The sequence below is a fragment of the Gossypium raimondii genome, chromosome 11 (assembly GCF_025698545.1).
Source record: "Gossypium raimondii isolate GPD5lz chromosome 11, ASM2569854v1, whole genome shotgun sequence".
Taxonomy (NCBI): Eukaryota; Viridiplantae; Streptophyta; class Magnoliopsida; order Malvales; family Malvaceae; genus Gossypium; species Gossypium raimondii.
The window spans coordinates 55,014,248-55,036,937 of record NC_068575.1 but is presented as its reverse complement, the minus strand read 5'-3'; the positions used below and the strand labels follow the sequence as shown (position 1 = coordinate 55,036,937).

The window sequence follows — 22,690 nt, the reverse complement described above, 5'->3', positions numbered from 1 at the left end:
GGTCACATGGCATTTTACACGGCGTCGTTTTGGTGCTAGGAACCCTAGCTCAAAACGGCGTCGTATTCCGATGGTATTTAAACAAAAATAATCTCTAAAAAAACACTAGCAGCCTATATTTTTCAAAACATTTATTCTTTTTCCTCTGTTAGGTTTTCTTTAAAACCAAACCCTAGGCCGCCGCTCTCCAACCCCAATTTCGGCCTCACAACCCCCGCTCCAATTCCGATTAAGGCGAAACAAACGGGAATCGACGCTATTAGGAAGGTAAATCTTTCTTTTCTTTCTGCTATTCTTTTATATTTTATAAATAAACTCCAACAGAAATTTAAAGAAACAAAGGCTTTTGCTAGGAAAGAAAAAAACCTTTTCCAAAAACTGATATAGTTATTTTATTTTTTTTTCAGTCTTCCCCCCTTTTTACAAATACTACAATCGGCTTTATAGCCGAATATTACAAAAAAAAATTTACATTTTTCTATTTTCTCTGTTATTCTAGGCTTGTTACAAGTGCACTGGAGGAGAACGTGCGCAATGTGCACGGAAGCTGCTGAACGTGGGCAACGTTGCTGCGACGTGGGGGCGATGGGCAGTTGCTGCGGCACTGAGGAAGGGAAAGAAAACTGCTGCTCAGGTTTCAACCTTGATTTAGGCTGGGCACTGGGCTATCGGTATTGGGCTGTTAGATTTAAGTTTGGGTTTGTTGGGCCCGGGCAAAATTTGGGCTTTACAGCTGCCCTTTTTTGCTCGTTGTCGTGTAACGAGAACAGAGCAAATACTTTTAAGAAAGACCAATTTTACCCGGTCTCACCTTGACTTATTTTGATGCTTCTTTTCTTCAAGTAGCTTCATTCAAGTCCACTGCGTCTTGTTGCTTCAACCAGCTCCACTGCTTCTCAGGGGGATAGGACTGGTAACTCGTAACTCTTCAAGAGAACAAAAAATTGATATTTTTTTGTCTGCTCCACTGCAACTTCAGGGAGATAAGACTGGATGCGATCTGCTCTACTGCAACTTCAGGGAGATAGGATTATTGGCTTTAATCTTCTCCACTATAACTTCAGGGAGATAAGATTCACAATCTTCAGTCTGCCCCCACTGCAACTTCAGGGGGATAAGACTAGTTACGATCTGCTCTCTGCAACTTCAGAGAGATAAGATCTGTCATTTTAATCCGCTCCGCTGCAACTTCAGGGAGATAGGATTATTGGCTTTAATCTGCTCCACTACAACTTCAGGGAGATAAGATTCGCCATCTTCAATCTGTTTAATTGCAATGTTGGGGAAACAAGATTCGCCGTCGTAGCTTCAATCTGTTCCACTACACCGCTAGGGAAGTAAGATTCGCCGTTGTGGCTTTAATCTGTTCCATTGTAATGCCAAAGAGATAGGATTCACTGCCCACAGTTTTAATCTGTTCCACTTCAGCCAATCCAAGTCTTACCGCCAGGGAGATAAGATTCGCCGTCGTGGCTTTAATCTGCTCCGCTGCAACGCCAGAAAAGTAAGATTCGCCGTTACGGCTTCAATCCGTTCCACTGTAACGTCAAGGCGATAAGATTGGTGTCTTCGATCTGTTTCGCTGCCAGTACAGGAATGCAAGATCTACCATTTTCAACCTACTCCATTGCTGCTCAGGGAGATAAGGCTGAAGTTTCACCGGCTTGTTCTCTAGAGAACATATCATGTATAATTCAATTTATAAACCTAATTATGCCTAGTGATTAAGACGTCATGATCAAAATGAATCAAATGCTCCTAACTAGACGTGTATGAATGACATTTGAATGAATATAGAATATTATTTTTTCCGAGAATGATCCTGCTTAGGAAGTCATTACTCAAAGTTTATTAAAGCCGTATCACTGACGCACTACAACATCCTCTTGCTCGGCTAGCATCTCTAAAAAACACTTAATCAAATTACCCTCCACTGTGAACTTCAAAGTTCAATCCATTGGGATGCAACATTTGTACTATCTATCTCCCGCTGTAACCCAAGGGTAGAAAAATCTGGCCTTTTCTCAATCCTCTCCTATCGCAATTCAAGGATGCAGAATGTGAAGCTCTTTGGTCTTTATACCAATCTCAGGGTGTTATACCAAATGCCTATGCACGAATGAAGAATTTTCTTCTCAAAGGAAACCTCTTTCTATTGCTTGGTGTTTATTGCTTGCTTGTTCATTTAAGCCTCGTCACCAACCTGACATATTGTCATTTTGTTCAATCAATGTTTTGACAACAAAATCTGAAGGGATAGTCTCAATTTAGACTTTTCCTTCCTTGACATTTCAACCTTTAAACTTTGTGCGTTCTAAACAATAGTCCTGTTTCAAGTTCCTGTATTATTTAGAAACTTCTAGAGTAATATGCAAAACTTCCCTTGTGAAAGTTTTATTAGTTCATTAATCATTATTCTAATGCAATATGTTTGTCAAAATATCATAACGATGGATAAATAGAATTGATTTGAGAGCATATCTTGAAATGAATAAATTATCAAGGATATTCAGAATAAAAGAGGAATTGATTAGGAACACGTATCTTGAAAAAGAATGAAGTATTCCAAGAACAACAAATTCAAAATAAATAGTATGAAGACTAGATGCCCTAGATATCGCAGCTTGAACTTCTCTGTACAAATTTTCTGAAGACCATTCTGAGTTTGACATGTGTTTAGGAGATCTACAGTACTCTGTCGATGCCCCAAGATGTCGCGTACCCTTTCTTGCTGATTCAGGTATAGCAAGATCACCGCATGCCTCATTCTAATTAATATTTGAGCTGCTCTGATCACCTCATACCCCATTTTGATCAATATTTGAGCCACCCTCTTCGGGTTTTCAACTCAAATCCACCTTTGGTCACAAAGCTCCCTTTGCGGGTTTTCACCTTTGCCTCTCATTTTTCTTTTCTTTTCTTTTTCTTTTCATTTTTCATCATTCTTATTTTTTCGATTTTGATTTTTTTATTTTGATTTTGATTTTTTGATTTTTTAATTTTTTTTAATTTTCTTTGATTGAATCTGAACTCATAGGAGTAGACAAGTCCTGGTTATCCCTTTTGATCAGAATCAATGTTTTTTCAGATAAAGTCTTCTACATAAGATCTTCCACTTTCATTTTGTACGTAAAAGATCTTCTTTGGTATCAGGTTTCTCTTATAAATCCTTATGGGACGAAAATCTTCGGATCTTTCTCTTCAATTAGGATAAAATCCAACAAAAATGCGGAAAGATGGCAACTCGACTTCAATGGGCAAAGTTATGATAAGTCAAAGAGAAAGGCATTGCCCTAGTAAAGAATTTTCACTGTATCGCTCATAATGTTAATCTTGAACATGCTACAAATTTCTGACATCATGCTGTTGTTCAGATTATAATGTCAGTGCCTAACCCGAGCATATCCTATTATGACCATATGAAGACATCTTTGAACTCTTGAAGTAACTGAACAAGGTTTTGCTTCGTTTATCTGGTTATGCATGTTCCTCTAAAGTCACAATATACATTGTCTCCTCATGAGGTAAAATTTCCGTCCCACCCTACCATCCTTAACATGTTCGGAGATAAGCTACAATCTATGTTATCTTCAAAGTCATGAAATCCCTCTAACACATGTCTCGCTTATAAGGAGATTCAGAGTCTGTAGCAGTGTCATTCATGTCATTGATATCTGGGGACCTATAGTAGGCACCAAAGAATATACAAAAGAATGTATGAATTTATACAATATGATTTTGAATTAATGAAAGAATGATGTGGAAGAGAATCCAAAAGAATAAAAGAATAATTATTCGAAAAGAATGAAAGAATATTAGCTCAAAAATGAATACAAAGATTTATTTTATTAGAATAATGACGCTCAGAGATGAGCCTGTTTCATAAAGGAACTATTATTGCCTCTAGGCTAAAAGCGACAAGTGTGTTTTGAACATTACTCTAAGTAAGCTCTAAATACTATAGAGATTTCTTCTGCAGTCCAATTATTTAAAACATTTCTAAATTTACAAGGGCGAATATCTAATAAGGTCTCTTCTTCAGTTGTGTCTCCATGTATGGCATTGATATGAACGTTCCCCTACACTTTTTCATACATCACATTCTCCCCATTACCAATATGATTGGGTAGCGGATTTTCTGCACTGGATGAATCCTCAAATTTGACAATGCCCATATTGATGAGCCTTTCGGCCAGTTTCTTGAAAGTGGTGCAGTTTTCTGTAGAATGTCCTATAATTCCTACATGGTATTCGCATTGGGCGTTTGCATCATACCATATTGGGAACGGAGATTACATAGGTTTTAAGTAGAACGAAGATACCACATGTGCATTAAACAGCTTCTGGTACAACTCCCCATATGTTGTTGGGATGGGTGTGAACTGGAGCTTCTTAGTCTTCGTGCCAAGATCTTGCCTTGATGGAACTTGCTGATTAGCGACCACCTTTCTTGGCTGACCTACAATAACTGATCTTGAGTAACTTGTGTTATTCACCTCATTTTCTTTTCTCCCTGAGGCTGACTTCTTGTTACTCTCTCATTCGTCTATTCTTCCACTTCTGATGGCATTTTCAATCATTTCGCCATTCATGATTATATCTGAGAATATTTTTGTGGCACTTTCTAACATCTGCGTAATGAACGGGGCTTTTAGTGTGTTAATAAATAGCATTGTCATTTCTTTCTCTAAGAGCGGTGGCTGAACCTGGATAGTAACTTCCCTCCATCTCTGAACGTATTTCCTAAAACTTACATTCGACTTATTTTCCATGTTTTGTAGAGTAATTCTATCAGGAACCATATCTGTTACATAACTGTATTGCTTCATAAAAGCCTGTGCCAAATCCCTCCAGGAACTAATCTAGGTACGGCTCAATTTATTGTACCACTTAGATGCTACCTCTGTGAGGCTATCTTGAAAACAGTGTATCAATAGTTGGTCATTATTGACATATCCAGTCATCCGCCTACAAAACATGGTGATGTGAGCTTCAGGGCAACTGGTCTCATTATACTTCTCGAACTCTGGTATCTTAAACTTGTAAGGGAGCATCAAACTTGGAACCAAACTCAAATCCATAGCATCAATCCAAACATATCTCTCAGTGCTTTCCATCGCTCTAAACTTCTCTTCAATCCATTTCCACCTTTCTTCTAATTGCCTTGGTAATTCCTCTTTTATTTTTTCTTTTCCAACCGCCTCATTAAAAATAGTCTTGACAGGATTTTTCTCGAGGTTAGAGCCTGATTCGGTTTGGATATTTATTGACCTCGAAGCCTCGGTCTGAAACTGCTGAGGCTTGATTGTGATAGAAGATTTGTGCGGGTATACTTCAGCCTGAGCCTGCACATGTGGAGGAGTAAAGCCTGGAGGATAGAGAGGTCCATCATCACCTCTATTCTCAACATTAGCCAAATTGCCCTTTCTTTTATCTTTTCCCTCAGTCAACAGTCGCGTTAACTGAGTCATCATGTTCCCTTGGGATTCTATTATTTTGTCCATCATTTTCTGCTGGATCTTCTCAAGCTGCACTTGCATTTGCTGCTGAAGTTGATCCTGCATTTCTTTTTAGAACTGCTCGAGCTTTTCCAACCTTTGGTCCATATTTTAATTTCGCTCTTGTACCGTAACGGTGTTGGGCTGGCTGGTTGGTTTCCAGGTTAATTGAAGAATGATTTTTCAATTAGAACCCTTTAATAGTTTTTAATGCATATGATGCGATGTATGAAAATGAATGCAAAAAGACGTTAATTCTAATTTCAATTACTTTCAGAAAACTTTATTAGAAAATAAATCCCTTTACATAGAATGAGCTACAAATAAGGCTTTGCTTTAATACTCAAGACCTTAATCTTTTTAAGTAACGAGGCAAATATTGTCTCCGGTCTGACTCCAATTCATACTTCACGCTCAACTTGTCAGCCTGTACTGTCAAAGCTTGCAGGTGATCTGCTACCTCTCGAATCTGAACCACAACTTCTCCCATAACATGATCCCTGTCCCTAACTTGATTTTGGAAATAATGAAGTTGCTCATTCTGACGACCTTCTTTTGCCTCTAGATGCTCAATCCGAACCTCACAATTTCGCAATGCTGCTTCTAACCCTTCTATTTTTCTCTTCATCTCTTCAATCTTGTTTAGACTTGCCTTTAGCTCTACTAAGAATTTTGACTTTTGTGTTGACGAAGAGACCCTTCTAACTCAATCACCCTGTCTTTTAGTTCGCCCTTTTCCTTTTGGCTCTCTGACAAGCTCTTTTCTAATGCTTCACTTCGTGCTTGAACCTCTTGAAATTTTCTTTCCCACCGGTCTGACTTGTTTCTTTCCTCTCGAATCTCTTCACGCCACTGCTCTGAAGTTTTCCCAGGCCCGGCAGTTCTCATTGACAGACGTATCTTCTTGTAATCTGTCTTCAAGCTATCTAGTTCTTATTTGGCCTTATTCTTCCCCTTCCTTAGTTTATCAGCCTCGAGCTTCTGAACATCCACATCCAGTCTCAAATTCATCTTTTCCTCCTCCATTTGCTCTATTTTCTTCTCTAATTCTGCATTTCTTCTTTCAAAGTCCTGCTTTATAATTTCCAACTCAGAAGGGACGACCCGCAAGTGTTCCTCTACCGACTGTCTATTTTCTGAACTTGGACCAGGAATGTTATCGTTGATCCTGTTAACCCACCACTCACTATGCTTGAAAGTTATCATTGGACCCACAGCTAATCCCTTCATTCGGCGAGTCTGATTCCATGCATTGGCCATCTCATGAGCTTTCTTTTTGTAACCTTCACCTCTATACGAGAGTTCACACTCGGCCAGTCACTGAGTTGCGGGCACAAATTGCCTTGACATGTATTCCCTTAGCACTAGCAATGGGGCATAACCAATAGTTCCCCAAATCCCAAGCAAAGGAACCCAATCAAAATCCCCACACCGATATAGGATCTCACCTGGAAGTAACCACAGAGCTCTCTACTCGATATCCCCCTCTTGCAAATTCTAAAAAATTACCATCCATTTCTCTTCCGAGATATCATCTCTCATTGGTGTAGCCACTATCTCCTTCAATGGTGAGTAAATTTCAGAGAAAACCCAATACAAAACTTTATCAACCTTCCAAAAGTGACTGTGGAACCATGCAAGTAAGAGCTGCCCACATCCAATAAATCTACCATCTTCTGCTCTCCGGCATGCATTCAGTGACCTGAAAGTTTCTGCCAAAATTATCGGGACTGGTGAAACTCTCTTATCAAGCAGATTACATAAGTCAGTGACCGCCTCGTCAACATGTCCCAAAGTTTTAGGGAACACAACCAAACCATATATACTTAAAGCAAAAACATCTACCTTCTTCCTCGCATCTGGGTGCGCTAAAATGAGGTCCTTCAAATTTTTCCAATGAAAGCACCTGTTATCCCCCTTTTGCTTGATCCGAGTCGTGACCCACTGCTCACTCATCCCTATTATATTCATCAGCTTCCTCAAGAAGGTCGGTAGATTTACCGCTTTCGAGTAGATTCTGTCTACTAGAACCCTCGAACATCGAAGTAAAGTCACGTATTCTTCTATTGTAGACACCAAATCGACCTTCTCGAACGTGAAGCAACTGTAGGCCGGATTCCAAAATTAGGCAAGAGCTCGAAACAGACGTTTGTCTACCTTCATATCAAGTAAAAAAGGCAAATCCCCATAATTTGAATATAATAACTATCTAACCTCATTATTCCACTGATCCCAAATCTCCTTCAACTCTTGCAAGTTGTTCTGGGCTACGTTAACACGGGTGAAGTCCCATAATTCTGATATGTATCCCACGGCCAAACTATCACATTTTTCGCGCTGTGTCATCTCAGCCCAAGTTCGGACAGCCGCATTGTCCTCCACTCTATCAAGAAACCTATTTCCCATGATAAACTTTCTTTCGAGCAACCGAATACGAACCAACGCCTTTATAATAAAATGCCATGTAATTGTAATGTCATGCAATCAGAGTAAAACACAAAAAAGTTAGTATCAATTAAATACAATACAATCAATAAATAGTAAAAACTCCTAATTAGGTGTCTACTAAGGTTAATAGTAATTATACCTAGGGTGAGTTCTTAAGGTTCACTATATGAGGTTTGGCTTCTAGAGCAAGGGTACCCGAACCAGTAGATTCCTCGATCCTCACCCATTATAGGCTCATATGGACCAAGTTCAGTTCAGGGGAATACATTTCCCTATGGCTGCACGGAGATGAAAATCTCACGAAGACATAGGTATAGATGTATCCCGAAAGCGGTCTACTACCCTGCACGGAGGTGAAAACCTCACGAAGAACTAGCTTCTCACTCCCACTTAAAGGGGTAAAATTGACCATGAAATGCAAAATACAAATAAGCTAACAAACTTAGGCCAATCAAGCAAGCATATGATAAAATCAATGAATGCAAAGGGGAAATTATAATTTAAAACAACTTTTGATTTTCGACAAAAAGACAAAAAATAATCAATTCATGGCTCGACTCTCGCCAAGCTGTCGAAACCATTTTTTTGAAAACAAAAATTTAGTTGTCGACTTTAAAGAAACAAAAATTGGAGTCACCACCGATCCTTGATGGAGGTGTGATCGGTTCACCTTAAAAACGATTTTGGTCTACGAAACTTGAGAAAACAGGTTCGGGAGCCAGTTACGCACGAGGAAGGGGTTAGCACCCTCGTAATGCCCAAAATCGGTACCAAATTGATCGTTTAATGTCTTGGTGTCAAAAATTTGAAAAGATTTTCAAATAAAACTTTTTATCCTGAATGAATTAAAAAAATAAGACATTCTTATTTCATAGCATTTAAACGTCACACCCAGTAAGTTAGGGAGCAACATTTTTAATCTTCAAAATTAAGTTTGTCTTTTGATTTTTAAAACTCGTGCATTTAAACCTAAGAATGATATTCGGTTATTTAGGTAAAATGAAGAAAATCGAAACCCAGTAAGTTAGGGCGCAATTTCTCAAAATTCCAAATACCGAACATTGCCTTTATTTATTTACTTTTTTAAAAATTCTTATTTCGAGATGACAAAATGTCATGTCTAGTGAGTTAGGACCCAACATTTTTGAATTCCTGAGAATAAGCTTTTATTTGAATCCGTGTGATTTTATTGCAAAATAAATACTTGGCTCTCTAAATTCATCGAAAAACAATCGAAATCCAGTAAGTTAGAACATGATCTTTCTCGAGAATCATGAATGCCAAATATCTTGAAAATTTACAAAATAAGATATTTTAATGCTTTAATAAAAACCAACATTGTTTCCTTTAAGAGTATGATAAAATGTTTAATGTAGAACATGAAACCAATACTTTAATTTAAATTATACATGTATATGTATTATAAAATGTCAATGCATATATATATACATGTATACAAAATTATAAAATAAAATAAAATAATATATATAAAACATGTACATGTATTTACAAAATAAAAAATAAAAAATGTATAAGTATAATATATTAGTAACTTATAAAAATATGAAAATATATGTATATATAAAAAATGCGAAAAATATATTTAAAATAATTTTGAATAGTGTATAAATAAATATATATTATAAAATATATATATGGATTATATGATATGGAAAATGTATAAATATTATAAAATATAAATGTATATATGTGTATATATATAAAGACTAAGAAAATAAAATAATAAAAAAATATGTATATGTATTTATTTAAAAAACATTTAAAATATATACATATATATATTATAAGATACATATGCGTGTACATACGTATAGGCATAATAATAAATAATATAATAATAATTAATATAACATAATTAATAATATAAAAAATTGAAAAAAACTAAAACAACAGATTAGGGATTAAATTGAAAATAAACAAAAATTCAAAGGCAGATTTGAAATAAATAAAATGCAAATGGGCCAAATAGAACACGCCCTTAACAGTGGAGGACCAACAAAGAAATTAACCCCGTCCTCCAAAACACTACGCAGCAACATGGACCGATTTGAAACCAAAATAAAATGTGCAGTAAAATTTAAAAGAAATAATAAATTTAATTTAAACACACTGTAAAAACAGGGGGACCAATTGCGTAATTAGACCATTGAAAAATGAAAAAGAAAAAACGCGGGTCTTGAGAAAATGGACCGGGTCGCGCGCGGGCAGCCCTATACGGCGTCGTTTTGGTGCTAGGAACCCTAGCTCAAAACGGCGTCGTATTCCGATGGTATTTGAACAAAAATAATCTCTAAAAAAACACTAGCAGCCTATATTTTTCAAAACATTTATTCTTTTTCCTCTGCTAGGTTTTCTTTAAAACCAAACCCTAGGCCGCCGCTCTCTAACCCCAATTTCGGCCTCACAACCCCCGCTCCAATTTCGATTAAGGCGAAACAAACGGGAACCGACGCTATTAGGAAGGTAAATCTTTCTTTTCTTTCTGCTATTCTTTTATATTTTATAAATAAACTCCAACAGAAAAAAGAAACAGAGGCTTTTGCTAGGAAAGAAAAAAACCTTTTCCAAAAACTGATATAGTTCTTTTATTATTTTTTTCAGTCTTCCCCCCTTTTTACAAATACTACAATCGGCTTTATAGCCGAATATTACAAAAATTATTATTTTTTATATTTTTCTATTTTCTCTATTATTCTAGGCTTTTTACAAGTGCACTGGAAGAGAACGTGCGCAACGTGCACGGAAGCTGCTGAACGTGGGCAAGGTTGCTGCGACGTGGGGGCGATGGGTAGTTGCTGCGGCACTGAGGAAGGGAAAGAAAACTGCTGCTAGGGTTTCTGCCTTGATTTAGGCTAGGCAATGGGCTATCGGTATTGGGCTGTTAGATTTAAGTTTGGGTTTGTTAGGCCCGGGTAAAATTTGTGCTTTATAATATTGTTATAGTATCTAATATCATAATTACTACTATTTTTATACTAACTGTAGATAAACGCACCACCCATTTAAATTCACATTAATTATCTTGTAAGTGATTTTGATTCTATAAAACAACAATCATCATCCCACTCTATCACCAAAAGTACATAAATAATGAGTACAAATTTACATAATAATAATAAGGAAGATAGGTAATGAACGAAAACCAAAAGAGCTAAAACATTTTACAATCACTAAAAAGAAAACAAAAAAGAAGGGTTTGTGGTTCAGATACTTATATCACGGCAGCCTCGTGAACCGTGATTAGTAAAGATCCTCTGCCTAAGCCGAGGCTTGAGCCGTTGAAGCCGTGTCAGAATTTCAAAAGTTACCCTTTTTTTTCACCAAATCCTATAAATAAGTAATTTTTCCTTTTTTATTTTTGTCCCAACCGTCATTTTCTGATTTTCTCTCAAATTTGACGTTTTTTAATATCAGAAAAATCAAAACTATAAAATGCCAAAGTTGGGTGAGATTCCCCCCATTTTTATTTCCCTCTGGTTTTTCTCTGCATTTTTCTCCATTCCGCTTTAGCTCTCATCATCAGTTCACTAACAATAATCATAGTAGTCATGATAAACCCTAAAAATCTCCACTCAAATCTTCCTTAGAACTTCACTTCTTCTCCAGCCTTTATTAGTATTATTATTTTTATAATTTTAAAAAGAGAATTCTTCATTTTTTCATTTTATTTTTCTGTAAATATCTTTACATTTCAGTTTCAATCGAGAATATTCTCTTTTATAATCCTTAAAGTTACTGTTTATGTAACTCTTCTCAGCTTATACAGTAAATTTTTGTAAAGTTTTTTTTCCTTCTGTATTTCTTAAATCTTCAATTGGATCTCTGAATTTGTTGAAATAAAAAAATTGATTTTCTTTGTTTTGCCGTGTTTTCAAGAGTTGGCAACTTTGGTTGTAAGGTAAATTTTAGTCCTACAGCTTCTACTAAATTACAATTTCTGGTTTGTCTTCATAATTATACTTGTTAATTGTAGTTTATTGCCATAAAAATTTCCAGAGATTTTGCTTTATTTGCTGAAATTGACTGTATTTTACTAGCTATTTGTTAGCTAAAGGGGAAGGTTTGATTTGAAAATGCTACTTTCAAATTGATATCCAGCAAGGCCTTTCTTCTTAGAAAAATCAAATAGATTGAATGTGCAGATTCCAACTTTGCTCAGTTTATGTAATTAATCTTAGATCTGTTTGATTATATTAAAGGCTGATGTCCTTTTTCTTCTTTTAGTAAAATGTGGAATTGATTCTGCTTGTTGCATACTTTGCATTCGAGAATCGCGAGAAAAATAAGAAGAAGCAAAGAGTTTTATTTATTAATAATGATACTTAAGTAATGAAAACCTGATTGGTTCTTTTCATTTTTGGTGTCTTTGCTTTGTGGTTTGGAAGTAGTTAGTAAGATGCTTTTGGAATTAATTCTTATCTAATATAACAATTGATTTGATCAACGTGATTGCTTGGATTTGAGAAGAGATGAACTTGTTTAATGTTGGGAACTTAGTTGGAGAACTTGTGAATAGCTAAACATGGTATATTTCTTTGTTTTGGTAAAAGATTCTAATGCCAGTAAGTGCCCATTGGGGTATATTCCTGTTCCATTTTTTAACATAAGTTTTGGCTTTTCTCTGCTAAAGATTGATTTATACTTCAAAACATTTAATCAAGAGCCATTCTTCTCTCTACGGCGCTTGGCTCACAGCCTTCTGTTTGTATATTCTCAGATGCTAGCATTTGATGTTGGTGAATTATGTGACCTTCGGTGGAGAGTGTGAGGCTCTGCGCTGAGCAAATAGATGCAGGCAGTTGGCGTTTAGTAGTAATGAAGAACATACAGGTGTTTCCCTCTTTTAATAAGTAATTATATTTTTATATAATTGCTCTCTTTGGTGTCAGCTAAGTAGCCACTGTGTCAAGTTGCAAGTGGTCATTACTCCCAAGTTAACATATAAAAGAACTGTTCCCTCTTTACTGGCTTTTTGTTTGTTTTTTGGCTTGAACTTTCTTATCATTTCTTCCTTTACACTACCTTGATGATTGATTTTATTTGATCACAGAGCACACAAGATAAAAAACCCTCAACTCAAGCTTCACATGAACCAAAAACAGAACCACAAAACAGTCAAACAGCAGATGGCCCCTTAGCAGATTCTGGCTCTTTGTCTACTTCAAGCAATGATGGCAAAAAAGTTTCACGCCAAGATATAGAACTTGTAAGAAACCTGTTCCTTTTATATGTCACTCATTTATCCCCTTTTCTTTTTGGTCAAGGGACTTCTATCTATCTGTTTTTTTAAATAGCGATTCACAGTTTATATAAACTGGTTGTCCAGGTCCAGAATTTAATTGAACGATGTTTACAACTCTATATGAGCAGAGATGAGGTTGTCAAAACCCTCTTGACTCGAGCGAGGATAGACCCAGGATTCACAACTTTAGGTATGCTTCCTGAAATTGTTTTGTTAGTCCAAATATGTGTTTCTGTTATCTGGAATTTCAATAGAGTGCATTGCATATGCATGTGATAAAGTAGATGTCATAAAAGGGAAATGAAAACCAGTCTGCTTTAATAATATCTTTGAACTTGTGAAGTTTAACCCACCAATCAAGTATGTTTCTTGTTCAACTGTGTTAGAGTTGGGATCCTCACTCTGTTCTCTTTGCTATTCTTGTTTATTCAGTATGGCAGAAGCTGGAAGAGGAAAATGCTGACTTTTTCAGGGCTTATTATATAAGGCTGAAGTTAAAGAAGCAAATCCTTTTATTCAACCATTTGCTTGAGCATCAATATCATATGATGAAATATCCTGTGCCTCCAAAGGTTCCTCTGGCCCCAATACAAAATGGGATCCATCCCATGCCCGGTAGGTTCTGACTAAATAAAAATGGTTGCAAGCCTTTGATTATTTTAGTTATATTCTAAAGTGACCACGATTTTAAGTTAGACATGGTGCTGCTGGTCTTACTTACTGAATCATAGAATCAAGATTGGCTTGGAATAGCCATAGATGGTTAATAAATTTTAAGAGTATCAGTATTGCTATAGGATTTTCTTTAAACATGACAAAATTTCTGGGACTGTATTGTGGTTTTCACTTGATACTGATAATTTCGAAACTAGTGATCACATTCCCCTTTTCAAATTTACAACATAAGGAAAAGGATCCCTGTGTTACACTTTTGACAGGGATCCCCATGTTTCAAATATTTTTAATCGTGGTTTGTAACTTCTTACTTGATATGGGGTCTGTTAGCTGTTTGCTTGACTGTTTTCAACATAGCAAGTTTCAGTTCTTTTCTCAACTGGAAGAAGAGAAACAACTGTGAGAGGGATGGATAACTAAACCTTATCACAAATTTCATTTGGGATCTGTCTCGAGATATGTTTTGAGGCAGAAATTTTATTAGAAGCTATGTCTCCTGGATACGGTGTGTTGTATTTGTGTATGTTTAAATTTTTTTTCCAAGTTTTTCTATGTATTTGGAGGATCTTTGGGGGCCATATCCTCACATCCATGTCCGATTATGTGCCTGACACTGGTACCTCAATGAAGAGAGTCAGAGTAACAATGATTGTAGGAGTTCTGATTATTTGGTCATGTTTTATGTCACTGTTGTGGTTATTCAACGCCATTTTTTGCAGTGCAGTTAACAATTTACCAATGGGATACCCTGTGCTGCAACAACCTCAATTTCCAGCTGCAGGGCAACCTCATATGGACTCCATGGGTATATCAAGCTGTCATGTTGTCAATGGAGTCCCTGCTCCCAGCAACTTTCAACCTATGCGGATGAATTCTGGGAATGAGTGAGAACTTAACAGTCTTTTTTTTTATCTACACTATTAATTGGCTACTAGATATACAAATATTTACTTGTTGGTAAATGTGAAGGTGTACTTTCATGATCTCATATTATAAATTATGCAGCTTCTTTAAAAATAACTTGCATAATTTATGATTTGATCTTTAAAAAAGAAAAAGAAATTTATGATTTGATTATTATGTGTTCTTTCTTTAGCCTTTTTCTGTTTGAGATGTTCTGGAACTACTTGATCAAATTTGCACAATATGCATGATTGAATTAAGGTTATATTGCACCAACTCTGTTCTATTAAACTGTAATCCTGAACTGTTTTATTTTAGCTACATGAATAACTTTTACTGTTACTGCATTCTTAAATGTTTAGATATTAATTCCTTGTCACATAATTTCTAGATTTTCGTAATTTTATAAACCAAAATTATGTTTAATGATTATGCTAATGATGACTAATTTTCTTATTCTAGCATGGTGATGGACAGCAATGCCAGTGATGTAATGCCTGCAGTTCCACCAACCACTGCCATGTCATCTATGTCAGAGATGCCTTTGAGCTGTACTTCAGTGGCATCCAGTGGGAGTTTTCCCTTCAGTGCATCAGATATGTCAGGGATGGGAGTAGACACATCAGCACTTGATTCAGCCTTCACAACAGATGTGGCAAGTTCAGTAGGATTGCAGCTGGGACAGGATAATGAAGCTGGGAATTCTAGAGATTCCTTTAGACCACTTGATCAGATTCAGTGGAATTTCAGTCTCACAGATCTGACTGCAGACTTGTCAAACTTGGGAGGTAAGCTGTGGCTATGATGCCTATGCTAAGATATCCAGTTAAAATTTTGTATTTAAATTGTTTATCATCTCTCTCTCTCTTACACACACACACACAAACACATATCTGAAGACTTGTGCTTTTGTAATTGTTTTTTGCTCTTAATAATTTGTGCATGCTTTATTGTTCTCCTTGGGAACCATCACTCCAGGAATCAACCATGTTTATTACTTTATTGTTCCATTTGATGTGTTTCTTAATTGATCTTGTTCTCACAAAGTGGAATCGTTACAGATCTAGGTGCCCTTGGGAATTACCCCGGTTCTCCTTTTCTTCCCTCTGATTCAGAAATTTTGCTTGATTCTTCGGATCAAGAGAATATAGGTAATGAGGTTGCATGCTAATGTTTACGTTGATGTCTATTTTGAATCATTAGAGGATATTGATGTAGCTTAGATCAAAACATTATGATGCTGATTTGATGTATTAACTGAAGTGGGATGCTTTAACTGACATCGGTAGGATTTTACGAGACTTTTCGTGCACTCAGTTATGGTTGAATTAGTTAAATCTCAAAATTATTCATGAACATGAATCTAATGGGCAATGCAATAAGGATACTTTGATTGGTGCAAGTGCTCCCGTATGCACGAGGCTTTGATTTGATCAATTTTCACCTGCCACCAACAATATTATCTACATGGCTCAAATATGTGTTTAATTATTGCTTAGACAAATAATTATATTTATTTAAAATGAAACTAATTGAAAATTTATTTATTTAATTGTGTTGGTGTCTGTTCAGGTTTAAATTTATATAATAATGCTTTCTAATTTCTTTGTTTAATAATGCTTCATCTTGCTCTTAGTGAAAATTAAAAAAAAAAAGAGAATATCGAGGCATTCATTACTGAATGAGTGTTTGAGGCCTTTCCCTTTATAGTTTCGTAAGTACAATTGAATGAAAATAAAAATTTCACGTATAAAATTGCATTAAATCGGTGTTCCATATCATGTTGCAAATTCAATTAAAGTTTGTAAAATGTTGGGATTTATCCCTTGAATTGATATTCATGTAAAGGGTTTGGAATTCTAGTAATAGGTGGCCAAATCCACAAAATGGCATCAATGTTACATTTTGAAATACTTTGGTTGCTGACATTTCCCCATTGGTATATACTCGGTATGTTAATGTGGGTTTGATAATTCACTGATGTATTTAACTTGTTTCAGTGGAGGAATTTTTTGTTGATTCTGTCCCCGAACAGCCGTGCTCTCCGTCTGATGAAGATAAATCCTAGATAAAGGTTAGTAACGTCCCTTCTTGAAATTGTTAGGAATAAGAACAAGATTTGACATCTATTTAGTAGGCATTTTGAAATTTGAATTGTTAACATATTTCAACATCTAAGCAGTGTAATTTTTAACTTGTGATCAATCAAATAGCAGTCAAGAAAACAGGAAAGTAGCCAACTGCTTAGTTGTAACTTTTCAGATTGTGGGTATGAGACCTTATTGTTTTTTTTTTTTTTTGAATGAGATGAGACCTTATTGTTATTTGAAGAATCTGAGGACCATTTGTTGGTAATCTTTTGTTTCTATGTATGATGAGGAAATCACTGCGATATTTTCCCATCCTACTTGACTTTGTGATGAGGCAAATGATTGAGCTTCCGTTCTGAAAATGGAATGAATTGGGATTATTCATTTTTTTCTTTTGTCTCAAGCTTAATACTTTTCGTGATTTTTAATTTTATTGTGTTAAAGGTTTGAACTTAACAATTTCAATTAAATAACATTGGTAAAAAAATCAAATAAAACCCCTAATCTAAAAAAAAAAAACCCAAAATGCTGTCTTTTTTTTGTAATTTTTCAACCTTTTCTTTTGCTTTATTTCTGTCTATGCTTCATCTATAGTATCTTGTTTGCTTGTTTTTGTTAAAGAAGTAGAATAATTTCCGTCAAATTTAATTTCATGGGAATGTATAATCAAATACCCATTTCTAAAATCACTGAAGGTTAGACACTTTTACCTTCAAATTTCATCCAATTCATGTAATTTTAGCTTCTGGAGGTACACCTGTTCCATGTTTCTTTACTAAATTAAGTTTTAATTTTCAAAGAAATTTCTCTTTTTTGATAACCCAGTAATAGGGATTGCAGTAGAGTAGAGAAGAGAATGTCGTTCATGCAACTAAAAAAACCAACACCGGCGACAGAAAATTGATGGGTTGATTGAAAGGGTTTTAAACGGTTTCCGTATGCAGAAGTAAGTTCAATTTTTATTCTCTTTTCCGTCGAAGGTTTCTTTGGTTTTTTAATTAAAATTATGTGACATATCAGTATTCCAGCATGTAATTGTCCAATCACTAAAAAGATTGATGTGTTAATAGAGATGAAGCCATGTAATCAGGTTATTGGAAAATGATAAAATGTTGGAACTAAAAATGAGCAATTCCAAAAAAGGTAAAATGATGAATTTTGAAAGAGAATCAGAAAGTATAATATATATTTTCTTTAAAAAAATCACGAGGTAAAAACGAAAGAAGTACATGCCCTATGGTGGATGTTGAGATTTCTCATTTGTTTTAGTTAATAGCTTTCTAGTGCTTCTTCTATAAATAAATGGGAGTATAGAGTACCAACCTTAATTCGTATATTTTCAACATTTGGGAGCTTTACTCATCCGAATTAAACAAATAGTCGTATCTATCATTCAGACATATGCATATTTATATCAACCCAACTAGGAGTGAGAAAAGAGGAATCCACAATGAAATCTTAGGTTAGCTCATCCCCAGCAGACACATAGGTATTAGCGATAAGAAGTATCTGCCTCTCATCACCCTCGCATAACAATTAAGCATGCATTGCAAAAGGAATGTTATTTTTCAGCATATGAAGAGACATAAGTAACAATGCTATACATAAATATCTTATCTCTTAGTCACCTTAAGGTGGGTTTACCAAACATCTCTTTTATTTACATTTTTGAAGGTATAAGAATAAAAATCTCTTTACGGGAAAACCCCATCTTTGTTGATCTCATGGACTTGTCGGAGATCTATCTCCTTATCCAAGAAGTTAAAAGTTTATTCATCCTTTTGACCACACTTTCGAGACTCCTCAATCATGCGATTTCCACCCTCCCAAGACCCTCAAACCCAAATCTTGTATCAACAAACACTAACCCATCCTATTCTGTTTTTCTCCCTGCAGGGGAGGAGACATTAATGAACGAGCAATATTCCCCTTATTGGTGGCCTCAATCACTATTTCCTCACTTGTCTTGAACACCTGTATTACGTATTGAATAATCATCAACAATCAGTCCTTAAACAAATTAAGGGCGGCAGCAGCCAAAAAGCAAGGGTGTTCCAACATGATTAATTACGGGCGATCAAGGCGGTACTAAGATACCGCTAGTGTGACAAGTTTGTTCAGAGAATGGAAAACATTGAGCCATTTTTATAAATGTTTTTAAAACCACAACATTATCAAACCTTGCTGGTTCATAAAAACCAAGCAAATATTGACATGTACCGTCACCAATCAGTTCAATCCTCTAAATAATAATATAGTAAATTTATTGTTGGTTACATCTTCTCTGATTGTGTGATCCAATAAGAGTAAATTTTTTTTTATCAACCCGTTAATAATTTGGAACTACCAAAATATATCAAATGAAGATAGAGAAATTAAATCCTAAACTTTAGGGACCAAAACTACAATTAGACCTGCCATGAAGCCTTAGTAGAGGAAATTGGTTTTCATTTTTCACTAATCTAACTACAGATTACCATCAACAAACTCAAGTAATGAGGGCCAGCTTGCTTTTGTTGACAAATGGATCCAAGCCCATATTTTCGATTCCAATTCAGTACTGAAAAACCACTTCTCGTAGATAGCGGAGTTTGGCAAGACTTCCAAGTTGCCAGGGTACAGCTTAGGCCTTAGAGAAGAGAAACAACTATTTCCGGCGGATTTACACCTCCATCTACGGCAGCGCTAGCGGTAGGGGATCATGTGCTGGTGGGCTGTTTTGGCAACTCTTGACCCTGGGAATGGATCACGTCGGAGATGGCTATCACGTTGTTTTAGAACAATGCCCTTCAACCGCTAATATCATATGAAAATGGAGAATTAGAAAGGAGGAAGATGATGAGAGAAGGGGGAGAGGGAGGGAGAAAATATAATATTGAATAATAATTTGTTATTATTATGATTTAATATTAAATTTATAATTTTGATATAAATAAAAATCACTAAAGTTAACTATTGATTGGTTCCAAAAAAAAAGCTTTTAATGAAAGGCCGACTTGATTCGATAAAAAAAAAGAACCGGTGATTCAACAAAACCTAGTTTTTATTAATATAGTGGCAGAATCTAGGGACAAAGTAATTGTTAGGTCGACACCTCATTTTAAGTCATCAATGACTTGATGGGATGGGGAAAGGAACCTTGCCAATTTCGCACCAATCACTTGTACCTTAAACTAAACGACATAAAGGGTACTTATCTGAGTGTGGATGGGCGGTGCGTTTAATTGCAGTTAGTGTAAAAAATAGTGGTGGTGGTGATATTAGATACTGTAGCGATATTATAGCGTGAGACAAAAAGTAAACTAAACGCACCGCACCGCACCCAATCGTCCATCCAAACCCACCCCTAGTCTCCATGTGTTTTTATTTTGTTCCTTTAAATAAAAATATTTGTAATTTAATCACTGTTATTAAAGAAAATTTTCATTTTAAACGTTAAATTCCTCAAGTTAAAATTTTTTTTTCAATTTAACATATTTTTTGGTCAAATTTTCCCTTTGACCTAAGTAAAACACTTTTGTTCACCAATCAAAATCCTTCGTCACCATCTTCATCCTTGTTTATTACACGGACTTTCTTCCTCAGCTGCACCATCCAATTACTCCTTCTGAGTTCTGACCATCTCTTGCTCCATCCAATACCCAACAGATCATTGCGCCACTGCTTTTCCACCCAATATTCTATCCTCCTAGCATCGCCCCATCTAGGCCCGTCGTTACAGGCCTCCACCATCACTGTTGTTTTATAAAAAAGAAAAACTATGTTCCGGTGGCATTTGGAGTTTCTCTTTTGGGATTTATTCTTGACCCATGTTATGGCTTTGGATGCCCCAAGCTTGAGTTTCTTGGCTCCCATGAATGCCGTTGTCTTGGCTTTATGAAACCCACATTTTCCTTGGGATTTCTTGCTGCCATCTCTTTCTTCGCAGTAGCAGCATCCTCATCTTTCATGGAACCAATCCCTTCAAAACCCCATTGATCACCCCAGCTTGGTGCCTCACTTGCCATACAACTTTCTTATCTTTCCAAAGCCAAACCGAAAAGAAGGTTCATGCCAACAATCCCAATGATCATAGTTTATCGTAACTATGCTTTTTCATGTTTCAACCAAATCTTTTAGCGGTATAAATATGCATACTCCATAAACGCAAAGTCCTGCTATGAGGCCATCATAAGGCTAGCTAGCTCTTTCGTACTATATTAACATGTATATAATCACACTAATTATATGTATTGAGAATAGTTAAAAAGAAAACCCTGTTGTAAGTGTTACCAATCCTTTTTAAGCTTTGACAAACAGAAAATGATTTATGGAAGAGAGATGAAAGCAAAGCAAATAAAATGAAATGAAATGAAGATAGTGAAAAAATTAGAGGGTTTAATGGAAGATGACAAATTATTGTTCGTAAAGTGTCAGCGTGGGTGTTAGTGTGTAGTTAAATCAAATATATAGCCTCTTCCCTTTCTTGCATGAAAATTATAGTTGATTTGGTTATAGGTTTGAGAGGAGAGGAAGATGAACGATGGGGGTTAGAAAATAGTAAAAATATGATAGATGTAGGATGTGTACTGATGGATTTTATTTTTGGGTGATTAAAATAAATTTTTTTCTCTCAATAACGATTAATTGTAAATACTGTTTTTTAGGTGATTAAAATACAAGCATTCAAAAAGTTGAATTATCAATTAAGTAGTTTACCCATAAATAAATAAACTTTCAACTTCTTAGTTATGCCTTCAACAAAATCGAATATTCCCACAATTATATCACTATGCTTGATAATAAATCACCTTTATTTCCTTACATTTAGTGAATTCCTATGCTTCAATTAGGGTGTAATCAATCGTGCTCAACACAAATAGCCGGACTTCGAGTTTAACCATAATTGGTTACTACTCGATCGAATATATATTTTTAAGCTCGAATTCGGTTAGATATATAATTAAATTATTCAAGCTCGATTAAGCTTGATTATCAATTTTTGTACTCAAGTTTGAGTTCAACTTAATAATAATTAAGTTTAGGGTTAATAATATATATTAAGGAAAATGACATAATTTAATAATATAAAAATATGAACAGCTCGATAAGGCTCGCAAGTAGTTTGAGTCAAGTATTACTAAGTTCGAATTTGGCTCAATCGAACACTCGAGCTCGAGCTCGACTCGATAACTACCGAATTGAGTTCAAATTTTTTCGAGTCAAACTCGAGTAGGTTGCGAACACCGACGTCTCATTTATACCCAAAGTTTAACCATATCCGCTTATCCCTTTTCAGATCGGAAAAAATATCATAAATCCTTTAAGATTTATTTACCAATTTTTTTAAAAAATAAAAATATAAGTATACTATTATTATTTATTCTCAATTGATACCATTATTATTGCAATTATAAGGAGAATGCATGATTTAAAAGTTTAGGGTTAGTACTAGAAGTAGATATTGTATAAAAAATAATATTTATTTATATTTATGTTTTTAATTATTAAATTTTATTTGACTTCAATTAAAATTAAAATTTAATTAAATTATTTTGTGTAAAATGAATTCATTATCATAATTTAAAAGATTCTAATAAAAACAAATTGATTAAAATATAAAAGTAAAAACTAAAAAAAGAATTCATCTCAAATTTAATATTTAATATGTATTCGTAGAAAAATTCTAAAAAAGAAAAAGAAAATATAATTATCATATTTAAAAAAATTAAGCCAACGAAGTTGAGGGAATTAGTTTTGTCTTTTATTTACAAATAATTTAAGCGGGTGTTTTTGAGTGAATGAATTTTTTATAGGGGTTTGGATACTTTTCT

At 35.1% G+C, this 22,690-nt stretch overlaps 1 protein-coding gene across 3 annotated transcripts; it reads left to right on the top strand.

Moving 5' to 3' along the window:
* Nucleotides 1-11,415: 11,415 nt before the first annotated feature.
* LOC105802797 (uncharacterized) lies at nucleotides 11,416-19,153 on the top strand. 3 transcript variants are annotated; one of them, XR_001136291.2, is made up of 11 exons: nucleotides 11,416-11,865; nucleotides 12,685-12,797; nucleotides 13,018-13,173; nucleotides 13,294-13,399; nucleotides 13,642-13,824; nucleotides 14,609-14,768; nucleotides 15,250-15,575; nucleotides 15,849-15,938; nucleotides 16,788-16,861; nucleotides 17,703-17,823; nucleotides 18,774-19,153. XR_001136291.2 is itself a non-coding variant. In XM_012634658.2 (10 exons), exons 2-9 carry the CDS (start codon nucleotides 12,783-12,785, stop codon nucleotides 16,853-16,855), a joined length of 1,104 nt encoding a protein of 367 aa, XP_012490112.1. In that variant the 5' UTR covers nucleotides 11,416-11,865; nucleotides 12,685-12,782; the 3' UTR covers nucleotides 16,856-16,861; nucleotides 17,703-18,738. The 3 variants fall into 3 exon arrangements, 2 of the variants coding, with proteins under 2 accessions (XP_012490112.1, XP_012490111.1); XM_012634658.2 differs by lacking the exon at nucleotides 18,774-19,153 and having other exon boundaries at nucleotides 17,703-18,738; XM_012634657.2 differs by lacking the exons at nucleotides 17,703-17,823; nucleotides 18,774-19,153 and having other exon boundaries at nucleotides 16,788-17,268.
* The last annotated feature ends 3,537 nt before the right edge of the window (nucleotides 19,154-22,690 follow it).